The sequence below is a fragment of the Peromyscus maniculatus genome, chromosome 22 (assembly GCF_049852395.1).
Source record: "Peromyscus maniculatus bairdii isolate BWxNUB_F1_BW_parent chromosome 22, HU_Pman_BW_mat_3.1, whole genome shotgun sequence".
Classification (NCBI taxonomy): Eukaryota; Metazoa; Chordata; class Mammalia; order Rodentia; family Cricetidae; genus Peromyscus; species Peromyscus maniculatus.
This window is the reverse complement of record NC_134873.1, coordinates 17,439,759-17,453,775: the sequence shown is the minus strand read 5'-3', so window position 1 is coordinate 17,453,775 and position 14,017 is coordinate 17,439,759. Positions and strand designations below refer to the sequence as shown.

General features: G+C 49.1%; 1 protein-coding gene across 6 annotated transcripts in view; it reads left to right on the top strand.

Moving 5' to 3' along the window:
• Mpv17 (mitochondrial inner membrane protein MPV17) overlaps window positions 1–14,017 on the top strand; it is an 18,675-nt gene extending 4,658 nt beyond the window's left edge. For 3 of the 6 annotated variants that reach the window (XM_076558900.1, XM_076558903.1, XM_076558901.1), the window contains exons 2-8: window positions 79–153; window positions 8,393–8,508; window positions 8,732–8,824; window positions 8,908–9,003; window positions 9,211–9,243; window positions 9,478–9,530; window positions 9,899–10,154. In XM_076558900.1, the coding sequence (XP_076415015.1) occupies window positions 84–153; window positions 8,393–8,508; window positions 8,732–8,824; window positions 8,908–9,003; window positions 9,211–9,243; window positions 9,478–9,530; window positions 9,899–10,139 (702 nt within the window). In that variant the 5' untranslated portion in view covers window positions 79–83 and the 3' untranslated portion in view covers window positions 10,140–10,154. Of the gene's footprint in view, window positions 1–78; window positions 154–8,392; window positions 8,509–8,731; window positions 8,825–8,907; window positions 9,004–9,210; window positions 9,244–9,477; window positions 9,531–9,898; window positions 10,183–13,653 lie in introns of those variants that run through there. The other 3 variants (XM_076558904.1, XM_042267303.1, XM_076558905.1) reach the window with 2 other exon arrangements.

Below are 14,017 nucleotides of genomic sequence, written 5' to 3'. Positions count from 1 at the left end.
AGTTGGCACAGGAAACGGCAGGCGGGTTCTTCCCCGTGAGGAGGGGCAGTGGGAGTGACTGGTCCTCTTGTTTGACAGGAGGCATGGCACTCTGGCGGGCATACCAGAGGGCCCTGGCTGCACATCCGTGGAAAGTCCAGGTTCTGACAGCTGGTGAGTGTCTCCGGGATCTGAGGAGGAAGAGGCCCACAGTACGGCTCCCACTTCCTCCTATTTAGCCCCCTGGAGGGGTTGACTTCCTCTCACCTCGAATTACTCTGTTTTGGAGGGCGAGGTCCCAAAGCTATTCCTAAAATATACACACTGGGGCGCTAGAGGGATGGCGCAGAAGTTAACAGCTCTTCCTGCTCTTGAGGAGGGCCCGACTCCCATATCAGGTGGCTCAGAGCCACCTGTAACTCCAGCTCCAGGGAGATCTGTCACCTCCAGCCACTTGGGGCACCTACACTCGCTTGCACCCACTCCACACACACACAATTTCAAATAATTTAAAAGGGAAAAGAGACACATGGTTCTGTCCAGTAATACTAAAAGTCCTCACAAACCTAAGTAGTCTTTGGTTGGTTGGTTGGTTGGTTTTTTCAATACAGGGTTTCTCTGAGTAACCCTGGCTGTCCTGGAACTCTATAGATCAGGCTGGCCTTCAACTTAGAGATCCACTTGCCTCTCCCTCCCAAATATTGGGATTAAAGGGGTGCGCTACCGCTGCCTGGCATAAATAGTCCATTCTTAAAAGCACTGCCCCCAGGAGACTGCCCACCTTGAGAAGCTAATGTTTTCCTCCTACATTTCACAGTGTGCCCGACACACACACACACACACACACTCACTCACTCACACACACACTGTGTCATAGTGGCCTCCACAGGTCTGTTAGTTAGATTACTTGAGTCCACATTAGTCGATCACATGCCTAAGTGCTGAAGTAAGTTACTCCAGTTTATTTTTCCTTACTATTTTTTTATTGTGAAATGAGCAAAGCAGTCGTGTATCTGGTTTAAATAATATTAAAACTGAGTGCTTCTGAGTCAGTACTCAGCTTAGGACTCTATGAGTCCCTCTCCTCAGTTCATGTATTTCACTTCTTTGTTTCATTTTTATGTCAAGAGCCACACCCTAGCCCGGGCTGACCTGGAATTCACTCTGTAGCCAGGCTGGCCTTGAATTTCAGCATCTCGGCCCGGATGCTGAAATTCCAAGCGTGAGCCACCACAGCTGGCTGCATGACCACGGTGCCGAGCTTGGCCCACGTCACTGTTTTGCTTTTCTTCCATCATGCCTGTCATCAGACAGTGTGCTAACTAGGGTCTTGCCACTCCACATCCAGGGATGAAGCGGCAGCTGTTCCCGCCTTCTCTTTGCTGGCTAGCCAGGACAAGGGGACAGGGCAGGGAAGCATCACCAATCCTCTGACCATCAGAGATCGGGTCACACACATGCCTTGCCTGTGTTTAGAGAAAGACCCCGTATTCTAAGGAGGCCTGGGGGCTTCTGCGGGGAAAGAGCGAGGCTAAAGGCCAGCGGAGAGCGGTGGTCCTATTAGCAGAATGGCCCTACGTGAGCATTAGAAACCACACTCACTACCTGACTGGCCGGGAGGTGGACCCCTGTGCTCCTCCCTAGCCCCTCGATAGCATCCCGTGCCCATCCACCTCTTGTCCTCGGGGTGTCCGGCCCGCATGACTCACCTGGCTGAGTGTGTGGTGACTCACACTGGACTGTGTGGCTGTGATGGGAACTGACACGCTGGGCCCTTTGCCCAGCCTCAGATTCCCTCGGGGCCCCTGGCTGCCAGATAGAAAGGTCCCCCCTTTCGGCCCTCAAGAGCGGAGAGGGAAGGACGGTCAAGTTTCACTACCCAGATGATCCATAGCCGACAAAGGCAGGAACTAAAGCCTCAAGGGGTGCAGGTGCAGAAATGGGGTTAACTGGGCTGCCTGGTGGTGTCTGTGCCACGCTCTTTTTACATGGTCTCGTATGTCCGTTTTCTCCTGACACTGCTGCATCTTTGTGTGGCCCTGCAGCAACCTGTAGCCTCCTAACATTTCCCTCAGACTTCCTTCCTTGCTGCTCAGGCTCTTGGGACCAACCTACAAATATAGGGTGGGGTGGGCTGAGTTCGCCTTACCATTTCGGACTGTTTTCTGAGCACAGTGCTCCAGAGGTCCCGTGGGAGAGCCCACACCAGGAAACACGACAGAGATTTCAGACTTGGAACTAGAAGGCCAAGATCGGAATCTCAGAGCATAGCACTTAGTAGCTGCCTAATTAGTTCACGTCAATAAACCTCTGGGCCTCAGTTTCCTCAATTAGAACTTAAAAGGTCAGTTAGGGGAATTATCTCTGAGAAGCAGCTAAGGAAGTGTCATTTATTTATTTACTCACAGTACTAAAGATGGAAGCTACAGCCTCACACATGCTAGCACGCATGCTCTCTGGATGATATGCCTATCCTCTGGGGCCTTTTATTGTTTTTTTTATATTATTTATAGTGTGTGTGTTCAAGCCCATGGGTCACATGTGTGAAATCAGTTCTTTCCTGGAACTGACTGGAACTTGTTTGTTTGTTTTGAGACAGGTTTTCTCTGTGTAGTTTTGGTGCCTGTCCTGGAACTCACTCTGTGGCCCAGGCTGGCCTCGAACTCACAGAGATCCTCCTGCTTCTGCCTCCTGAGTGCCGAGATTAAAGGTGTGCGCCACCGCCACCCAGCTTGGAACTTTTTTTAATGTACAATAAACTTGAAGGTTCAAGGACTTGGCCCTTCCTATGATTATCGGCAACCCGTATATAGCAGACTCCTCTTTTTATAGAGGGGTTTGGGCTGGGTTGGTTCCACTTTCCCTAAATCTAAACATGGAAAAGTATCTTTTAATTCTTTCCCATTTATTTATTTGTTTGTTTGTTTGTTTGTTTGTTTTGAGGCAGGGTCTCATTGTGTAGCGCTGGTTGTCCTGGAACTCACTCTGTAGACCAGGTTGGTCTGGGACTCACAGAGATCTCACCTGTCTCTGCCTCCCAAGTGTTGGGATTGAAGGCGTGTGCCACTATGCCAGGGCTGGTTATTTATTTATTTATTTATTTATTTATTTATTTATTTATTTATTCACTATACATACATGTATGCCTGCATGTCAGAAGAGGGCACCAGATCTCCTTACAGATGGTTGTGAGCCACCATGTGGTTGCTGGGAATTGAACTTATGATCTCTGGAAGAACAGCCAGTGCTCTTAACCTCTGGGCCATCTCTCCAGCCCAAGGCTGGTTATTTTCAATCAGAATCTCATTGCGCAGCTCAGTCTCGCTTTAGACTTACTGTGTTGCTAAGGCTAGCCTTGAACTTATCAGTCCTTCTACTTCAGCCTTTCAAGTGCCTAGATCATGGACGTGCACCATGCCCAGCTTATGGATAATTATATTGGCCTTGGTCTTCCGAGCAGCAGAGCCTGAAGCTTATGTACAGATTAGAACGTAATCCCTCCCGAGGGCCAGAGGGAGAGCGGTACGAAGGGGGCATTATTAAATCAGCCGCCCTTCAGGGCTTCTTGGGCTCCGTACCTTGGAACTGACTATAAAAAGCAAATTGAAATGCCTTATTGGATGAATAGTTATTTCTGGAGAAGAGGCCTTAATCCACCGGCTTCCTTCCCCCACCGGCCAGCATTTCACCCCAGGGAACACTCAATTCCTCTGCTACCTTCTCACACATGTGTGGTCCCCAAAGGCCTTAACAGTGAGACCCTGGGTGTGACGGGCCTGAAGGAAGCCATCTGATTCAGCTGCAGTCGTGGCTAGAGCAGGAGGCAGGGGAATCCAGATCTGCAGTGGTTCAGCGGAAGTGGCCAGTGCACCGCTTTTGGGCCAAGCCAGAGTCACGACCAGGGCAGCCTGGGGGAAAAGTTGACTGTGTGTTCTGCAGAGTCTGAGTCAGCTTCATCCCTTCCTTTCTGGAGGGCTCTTCCAGTCTCCAGTGGGCCCAGAGCCCAGGGCCCAGTTCCATCCCTTGCAGGCCACCGGAGCCGCTAAACTGTAGGCAGATTTCCTGGGGACCTGAATTAAGCCAGAATGTGAGTCTCAGGGACCTTGGTGCTGCAGAAAGGGAAACAGAGGCATAAGCAGGGTATGACGTGTGCTTAGATGTCACACGCACCGCTCTAGACCTGGCATCAGAATCTGGGCACCGCTACTTGTACTCCAGCCCTGGTACGTGGGCTGCGGGGGCCTCGGGACACTGAGTGTCCACCCAGCTGGGTTTAACCGTGAGAAGCCGCAGGACTGGCCATTTTGTCTCATTTTCTTCAGCAGGATGCTTGTGGACAGGAGTGAGCTGAGCACTTAGACTCATCTCAAGGAATACGCTTTCCTTCTCAATGGAGCTTCAGCTGCCCCAGGCTCTGGCTCAGGTCAACCTCCTGCACCAGCTAGGAGACCCCGTAGTCAGCGGCGCTTCTGGCTCAGTGCCAAGAATAGCTTTCCCTGCAGACCCCACCTCCTATATTTAAAGGGATGCTTCCTCTCATTTCAGGAAGCCGCTTCCTGCCCATCTGCATCTCATCTTCCGTCAACACTTTATTTTCTTGCACATAAGACTCTTTCCAAAAGCAAGTGTAGGAATAAAGAGGAAAGCAGGACGATTTGGCTCTACTCATGCCTTGGAAGGGGGTGTGGGCAGGTTGGGGCTTTTCCATTGATGGGCAGGGGATGGTCTCAAGTAGATCAGTGTCCAGAGCCAAACATCCCCCGCCCCCTCCCTCCAGTGGGGAGTGACGAATGAAAACTGGCATCTGCCCAGAGGCATGATGTCATACTCAGACCGGTGTCTATTCACCAGGCTCTGTGCCCAGCTTGGCTTTGGGGCACCACTGCCCAGCAACCTCTCACCCTGGCCCACCGGGGCTCTGGGCATGATGTGTTTTGAGACTTCCCACTCTGACTCTCAAGTTGAAGGAGAGAGGAACCAGATCAGTACACCATCCCGGTTAACCAGATATCGGAGTGGTCTGGGTGTTTGGGTTCTGGGCTGGAGACAACAGGAGAGGTTTGGATGTTTGAGTCCTTCCTGATTGATGAAGGCTCCCTTGGGCCAGGAATGCAGGCCTTGCTCTTGGCGTGGACCAAAGTCTTCGGCCATTCTGGAGTTGTTGCAGGTCCAGTGGCCATAATCTCCTATGAACAGAAGACAAGCTTCAGGATACTGTTACGTCAGAAATGAACAGACCTGGGTGGGCCTACAGAGTCCCTCCTCAGGTCATTGCTCTGAAGATGGCATGTCACCTGGTTCTGCCTCAGACTTGATGGGTGCAGTCTGGGACCTAGACTCAAAGGTTTGGGCGAGGGGATACTCAGACAGTGCTCACACACACCAGCTTTGCTCCCTACATTTACTGTGAAAGAAATAACAGGCACCATACTACGACTGTCTGAGAGTCTGTCTGTACAGGTCACTTCCACCTCCCCAAAGGAAGTTTATCAAAGTACCCTAAGCAATCAGGAGCTTCAGTCCGCATGCATCATATAATGGACACACTTTAACTAAAGGATGAGTCTTTTCCCCATTCCCCTGCCACCCAGGAATCAGATGGTCTAAGTACAAACACATATGGGTAACTACTCATCAATATGCCAGGGACTCGCCCCTGTGAGAGGGGACTTCCACTTACTCTTGTGGACACCAGGACACCATAGGTAGTCCTTTTTCAATGGCTGAAGGCTTCCAGAACCATGGCACCAGTAAATTGGTTTTCATTATAGTTCTGCCTTTAGTTTGTATAGCTATTGATAAGTCATGAAGAGAGGAAATACGCAAATCTCAATTTTCTGAGAATATTGCTGCCTGCCCTCCCTATGGGTAACAAGGAACAGAGGAGATAGTCTGGGGATAATACAGAAGTGCGTGAGTACATAGTGAGCTTTTTAGTGTTCTTAAGTGTGTATGTGCCTACATGTATGTGTGTGCATCACAGCTGTGCCTAATGTCCCTAGAGACCAGAAGAGACCAGTAGATCACCTGAAACTGGACTTAGAAATGGTCGTGAGCTGCCATGTGGGTGCTGGGAACCAAACCCAGGTCCTCTGCAAGAGCAACAAATGATAATAACTAACTACTGAGCCATCTCTCCAGCCCCTGATTTGTTCTTCTAATTTTTTATTTGGTTTTGCTTGAGACAAGGTCGGGCCTAGAACTCATCATGTAGACCATGCTCCCTTTGAACTTGAAACAATCCTTGTGCCTCTGCCTCCCAAGAGCTGAGATTACAGGCATGTGCCACTGTGCCTGCTCAGGGCACGTCTTCCCTATGTGGATCTTTTAGACATTACTTGAGTAGGGTAGCCCGTGGCCTCTGAGCCTGCTTCTGCCTGTGCTCTGGCCTTGCTCCCCTGGCCTGAGTTGATCCAAACTCTACTCCTTACTGGGTCACTCCATCTTTCAAAGACTCCTTAGTTAGATGGACCTGTGGCTACCTACTTCCCAGGCCTTTTGTGAGGATTAGTTGAGTCCTTTGTGAATTGTCACCATCTTGTCAAAGTGGACTGTTGTCCCTTCATTTCCCAAGTGCCTTCAGCCTTCCTAGGGTCATTTTTCCCCCTTTATGCATAGTCCAGGAGAGAGTCCTAAGAGAGCCCTGAGCACACAGCTGATGGCCACACACTGGGAGGCAGTGGGGCTGAGGGAAGTGTAACTGACGGGGAGCACACTCTGGGTTCCCTGGCACCCTAACACTCGGTGCCTGACACAATTCTTCAGGTTGAGCTTAGAGTTCTTTGTGCCTTTCCCCCAAGCAGTCTGGTTGTTTGGGGCTGTAGGTTTTTGTTTGACTGTTTTCTGAGCACCTATCAGGGGCTTGGTTATGTGTGGGGACAACAACAAACATGTCTAGGAGTCTACTCTGGCCACCCACCCCCAACCTCCAGGAATTCTGACCTTGCGACCAGGCCTGACTGTTTGGGGGAGATTGGTGGGGGCGGGAAAGGCAGCACGGACTTGATGGGATGCCAAGAGGAAGAACTGCCTGATGGCCAGCTGCCCGGGTCACCTAGGGTCGCCCATCACCGGCTCTAGCTCCTAGCTTTCCCCAGCCGCCTCTGACTAGGTTGGTCTGAGGAAGTGCTGTTGGAGAGGCTGTGGGGGAAGAACAGAGCTGTATGTGCAGCCAGCATGGACGTCAGAGCCAGCTCCGGACCAAGGGATGGGGTTGAAGGATGTGTTTGCCCAGTGCTAATTGAGGGCATGGGGACAGTGGTGGCTCTGGGGCCTAGAGGGGACTCTCATTACTCAGCGAGATGGACGGGCACGCTGGAGATCATGCGGTCACTCCCAAGCGGCCCTGTGACTGTTTGTTAGAAACCATCACGCCATCATGACAGGCTGGAAGCTTTAAATAGTGATGATTCCAATTCTGTCTTGGCTTCTAGGAGTGGGCGTCCGTGCAGTTAGGGGAGGGGAAGCAGGGTCAGAGGTCTGAGGGGAAATGTCTCTAAGTCCAATCGCCAGCTCAAGGGTGTGCAAGGAGAGTCTGGGCTTGTCTTCCTGTGTGTGTGATCGGTGGCCAGGACTTCCTTGGAGAGGAGGCTCTCATTATCAAAACAAGTCAACATCTTCTCTGGCACTGTTTGAGCACATTTTAGAAAGAGTTATCCACACTGTTATCTATCAATAAAGACCCCCTAAGACCGAAGAAAAAGACATTGGCCAGAGTCTGGCTTTGAGCTTGCAGGAAGTAGAGACTACTTTTTTATTCTCCTGCACAGAGTCTGTTAGTCTTTGGGGGTCCTCAAAAGAATAGTGTCTAGGAGTCAAGCTTCCTGGTTCTCTATTACCCGCCATATGAAGTCATGGACCTTCATTCCCACACCTCTAGAATAAGAGTTTAGATGGAATGCTCTGGGAGGCCCTTCCAATCCTGGCCTCTGCAGTTCTAAGCCATAGACTTTAGACTTGCTTTCTTCTATCTGGGTTTCAGCTCTGGTTCCCTTACAACTTACTGTATGTTCACAGATCCTGGCCTGCTCACCTCCTGTGTTTTTCTGTCCGCCCCACCCCCCTTCCCTCTCTTTCTCTGCGCCCCCCCTTCATGGTTTGTTTGTTTTAAGATGTGGTCTCACTGTGTACCCCTGACTGGACTGGGGCTCCCTATGTAGCCCAGGCTGGCCTGAAACTCATAACAGTTCTACCTCTGCCTCCCAAGTGCTGGGATGCCAGACATGCCCTGCCAGTTTTTGATAGGACACATGAGAAGATGTCACCCTATCCTTGAGCAGAGGGCTTCAAGGCAGCAAGAAGGGCCTGATCATTTGCCAGAACGAAGTCCCAGGTCTCAGAGTGCCGAGCCTCATTTGGTCAACAGACTTACCTTTTGGGAGATGTCCTGATAACACCTGTGTACCCTGCACAGGGTCACTGATGGGCCTAGGTGACATTATCTCACAGCAACTGGTGGAGAGGCGGGGTCTCCAGGAACACCAGACAGGCCGGACCCTGACCATGGTGTCCATGGGCTGTGGCTTTGTGGTAAGTTCTCTCACAGTGGGGCTACAGGGCCTTGGGCAGTGGAAATCATCCTCTGCCACCCTGTGGTGCCCATCGGCCGCTCACACCGAGGCCAGCCTGTGCCCTCTTCCTCTTAGAGTCTGCCTTCCTCAGGATTTGGTTTCTGCTGTCTTGGGGAGGAGCTTGGTGACAGAGAAGCCAAGGGTCCGTCACTGTGCCCCGCCGCCCTGTTTTTCACTCCTAGGGCCCTGTAGTCGGAGGCTGGTATAGGGTTTTGGACCGCCTTATCCCCGGCACCACCAAGGTGGACGCACTGAAGAAGATGTTGTTAGATCAGGTGAGCTAAGGAAAAGGGAGTCGGGGAGGAGAGCCTGGCTGGGGCTGTGGGCACTCACCTTTGGCTTGATTCCTCTTCCCTAGGGGGCCTTCGCCCCATGTTTTCTAGGCTGTTTCCTCCCCCTGGTAGGGGTACTCAACGGAATGCCAGCCCAGGACAACTGGGCCAAACTGAAGCGGGTAAGTGGCTCCCTGGCCAGCAGGCTGGCTGCCCCAAGGGAGGAGGCAGGCATAAGTGATGTTAAGGGGAGGCCCGGGTGGAAAGGAGCCGAGGGGCGTTGGGGCAGGACCGCCTTCTGGGAACAGCGCCTGTGTGTGTGATTTTCGTGCAGGGCTGTGGCAGCTACTTCGATCTGTGAGTGTTAACTGTTCCCTCCCTCTTTGCAGGATTACCCTGACGCTCTCATCACCAACTACTACGTAAGCGTTGACCCCTCACCAGCTGTTCTGCCTCCTTTAGTCCAGAAGTGCCCTGAGGTTGGGGCCCTCGTGGCATTGGAATCCCTCTCTTAGGATCACTCTCTCGTACCCCACATGGGCACCTTGACCAGGGAAACACCCACCTTCAGCCTCTTCCTGTGTGGAGTGGGGCCAGGCTGGACGGGGAGTCTGGGTGTCAGGGCCCCCACTGACCGTCACATTTTCTCCTCACAGCTCTGGCCTGCTGTGCAGTTAGCCAACTTCTACCTGGTCCCCCTGCACTACAGGTATGACCGATTCCCTACCCCACCCTTGAAGGGAGATCTCCAGTTGGAGACACAGTGATAGTCATCTCAAACTTGGCCTACTTCAGGACTTCAGCCAGCTCCCTGTGTCCTGGCCGGGCCTCCTCAGGGTCTCCAGCATTTCATTGAAAACCTTTGATCCTGGGCTGGAGAGATGGCTCAGAGGTTAAGAGCACTGACTGCTCTTCCAAAGGTCCTGAGTTCAATTCCCAGCAACCACATGGTGGCTCACAATCATCTGTAATGAGATTTGGTGCCCTCTTCTGGCCTGCAGTCATACATGCTGTATACATAATAAATAAATAAATCTTTAAAAAAAAAAAAAAAAGAAAACCTTTGATCCTTTACAGAGACCATCTTAGAGTGCCCCTGGCTGACCTGTCAGCTCCCCTGGAAGGCTTTGGCTCCCACAAACCTTTTTCCATCCCCCTGAGTTCCAGGTTTGGTGGCTCGTATGCAGGAACAGTACTTGGCTGTGGGACACGGAGGCCTAAGTTAGACAGAAAGGTACAGTCAAAGGCTAAGCAGGAGCCTTATCTGGTCAGTTTGCCTTGGAGATTGTTTTGTCCCAGTAATAAAGCTTGTTGCTGAGCTGTAATTAAAAAAAAAAAAAAAAAAAGCCAGGTGGTAGTGGCTCACGCCTTTAATCCCAGCTCTCAGGAGTCAGAGGCAGGTTAATCTCTGTGAGTTCGAGGCCAGCCTGGTCTAGAGAGTGAGTTCCAGGAAAGGCGCAAAGCTACACAGGGAAACCCTGTCTCAAAAAACCAAAAAAAAAAAAAAAAAAAAAAAGAGGAAGAAGAAGAAGTTCTGGAGGGATGGTTCAATGATTAAAAGAACTTGCTGCTCTTTCAGAGGACCCAGGTTCAATTCCCAGCACCCACATGGTGGCTCACAACTGCATGTAACTCCAGTTCCAGAGGATTCTGGAACTATTCTGGCCTCTACGGGCACTGCATACACAGACATGCAGATAAAATACCTATAAACATAACATAAAAATAAGTAAATCTAAAATTAAAAAATTTAAGAGTGGCATTCAAAGGGGGCTGGAAGAATGAGGGGGTCTTCAGAACACAGGAAACTATGAAACTGTTCAGAGGTAATGTGGTTGACAGTTACACAAAAAGCTTAATTGAAAAGAATACAGACTTGTGAGCTAAATCCTAAACATCAGTCTTTGGTAGCAAAGTCATCCGGGTGCACGCCTCTAATCCCAGCACTCAGGAGACAGAGGCAGGTGGATCTCTGTGAGTTCGAGGCCAGCCTGGGCTACTTAGTGAGTTCCAGGAAAGGCACAAAGCTACACAGAGAAACCCTGTCTCGAAAAACCAAAACCAAACCAAAGCAAACAAACAAAAAAACTAAAGCAAGGTGTTTTGTGTTTTTTTTTTTTTTAAGTAGATAAAAGAGCCTAGATTTATTCTTATTCACTCCTAGTAAGTTCAGAATTAGTACAACCCGGGTCTATTTATTGCATGAATGAATTAGACTTAATATCTGAGCAAAGATACAGTATAGTACAATTAGGTCTATCTACCCTGCTATTTATTTTTATAATACCTACAAAGTTAACAATTTTTTTTTTCTTTTTTTCTGGAGCTGAGGACTGAACCCAGGGCCTTGTGCTTGCTAAGCAAGCACTCTACCACTGAGCTAAATCCCCAACCCCTTAATGAATTTTTTGATGCAAGGTTTTAATAGCCAGGCTAAGCTCAAATTTACAGTCCCACCTTAGTCACCTGGATGCTGGTATTACAGACATATCACCACACTTGAGCAAGGTTATTTTAAAGTAGGCCTATCTAGGCCAGTCATAGTAACTTATGTTGGTACCTCAGCACTCAGGAGGTGGAAGCAGGAAGATTAGGAGGTCAGGACCCTCCTGAGACACACTAGGTCCTGTCTCAAAAAAAAACGTTTACTTATTTGTATATGAATATCTTGCCTGCATAAGTATATGTGTACCCCATGTATGCCTGGTGCCCAGGGAGGTCAGAAGAGGGCGTCAGATACCCTGGAACTGGATTCACAGACCATTGTGAGCCACCGTGTGCGTGCCAAGAACTAAACCCAGGGCCTCTGAAAGAGCGGTAAGTCTCTTGATCAATGAGCCATCTCTCCAACCCCCCAAAAATGTTTTAAAAACAAAATATATTTAAATAGATAAGATAGCATAAATTAAAAATAAGTACAATTTTTTTTGTTTTAAAACAGGAATTCTTTTTTTTTTTAAAAAAAAAAAAAAAAAGATTTATTTATTTATTATGTATACAGTGTTCTCTCTGCATGTATCCCTGCAGGCCAGAAGAGGGCACCAGATCTCATTACAGATGTTTGTGAGCCACCATGTGGTTGCTGGGAATTGAACTCAGGACCTCTGGAAGAGCAGCCAGTGCTCTTAACCTCTGAGCCATCTCTCCAGCCCTTGGTTTTTTTTTTTTGTTTTGTTTTGTTTTTTTTTTTTTGAGACAAGATTTCTCTGTGTGGTTTTGGTGTCTGTCCTAGATCTTGCTCTGTAGACCAGGCTGGCCTAGAACTCACAGAGATCCACCTGGCTCTGCCTCCCGAGTGCTGGGATTTAAGGCATGCGCCACCACCCGGCATAAGTACAAATTTTAAGATTTTTATTTATTTTTTTATTTGTTTAAGATTTAAAAAAAAAATTGGGGCTGGAGAGATGGCTCAGAGGTTAAGAGCACTGGCTGCTCTTCCAGGGGTCCTGAGTTCAATTCCCAGCACCCACATGGTGACTCACAACCATCTACAATGAGATCTCGTTCCCTCTTCTGGTGTGCAGGTGTACATGCAAACAGAACACTGTATATATAATAAATAAATGAATCTTTAAAAAAAAAAAAGATTAAAAAAAATTATGCTGGGTGGCACATGCCTTTAGTTCCAGTACTCAGAGGTAAAGACAGTTGACTTTCTATGAATTCAAGGCCAACCTGATCTGTATAGTGAGTTTCCAGGCTAACTAAGGCTACACAGTGAGATTCTGCCTCAAACAAACAAACAAACAAAAAACCACTTTGTTTAATGTGTGTGGCTATAGGCATGTGTGTGCAGATTGTACAGACACCAGAAGACAACACTGGATTCCCTGGAGCTAAAGTTACAGACCATTGTGAGCTGTCAGTTGTGGGTGTTCAGAATCAGACTTGAGTCTTCTGTAAAAGGCCAGGCATGGGCCTGGAGTGATGGCTCAGTGGTTAAGATTAAGAGTACCATCTGTTCTTCCAGAGGACCCGGGTTCAATTCCCAGCACCCACATGGTAGCTCACAACTGTCTGTAACTCCAAGTTCTGACACTCTCACATAGACATATGCAGACAAAACACCAATGCACCTAAAATTTTTTTTTTTAAAAGGCCAGGCATGAGGGTGCATACTTATTCCCAGAACACTAAAGAGCCAGAGGCGGGAGGATCAGGAGTTCAAGACTATCTTTGATTCAAGACTACAAGAGTTCAAGACTAGCCTGGACTATATGAGAGCCTGAGAGTGAATAAATAAATCATATATATATATATATATATATATATGAATGTGGCTACTTTATATGACAGGTAGTGCATTATTTTTGGAAGTGAAATCTTGGCTGGTATAAGGTGTACAGATATATTTGGAAAGGTCTAGCTAGAGCACGGATGACGAGTCATTTGTGGAAGGAGAATTCTGGTGGACCGGTGAGATGACTCAGTGGGCAACAGCCCTTCCTGCCAGCCTGATGACCTGAGCTCATTCCTTGGAACCCACATGGCGGAAAGAGAGAACCAGCTCCCAAAGTTGTCCTCTGAATTCCATGTGCATGCGTATACACACACACACACACACACACACACACACACACACACACACACGCAAAACTAATAAGTAAAGAAGTGAGCTGTGGCAGTTCTTTAAGCTTTGAGGCCTTCATCTGCGAGGCAGAGCTCTGAGGTAGAGCCGGACAGTTGTCCCCTGGTCCAAACTATACAGTCCCCCCTCCGTGGGGCTCAAAGGAAGGAGGCCCAAACCTGCAATTTCTGAGTCAGTCCTTTTCCATTACTCTTCCCCTCCTGCCCATTCTCCTTTTCATGGCAGTGTCTGTCCTGTCCCCTAGGTTGGCCGTCGTCCAGTGTGTTGCTGTTGTCTGGAACTCCTACCTATCCTGGAAGGCACATCAGCTCTAAGCCTGCCTGCTTTCATGCCTTGCATCTTGCACTGATGCACCTTCACCCTGGAATGTTTGGACAGTATCCTCAAAGATACTGGACTGGAGAGGCGGCCCACCAGTTCAGAACGTGGACCGCTCTACAGAGGAGCCACGGTTGGTTCCCAGCAGCCACACTGGGTGGCTCACAACCACCTGTGACCCAAGCCCCAGGAGATCTGATGTCTTCTTCTGGCCTCTGAAGCATCTGCACTCACACGCACACCAATTGCTTACTCACAATTAAGCATAAAATAAAGTCTTTCTTACAAAA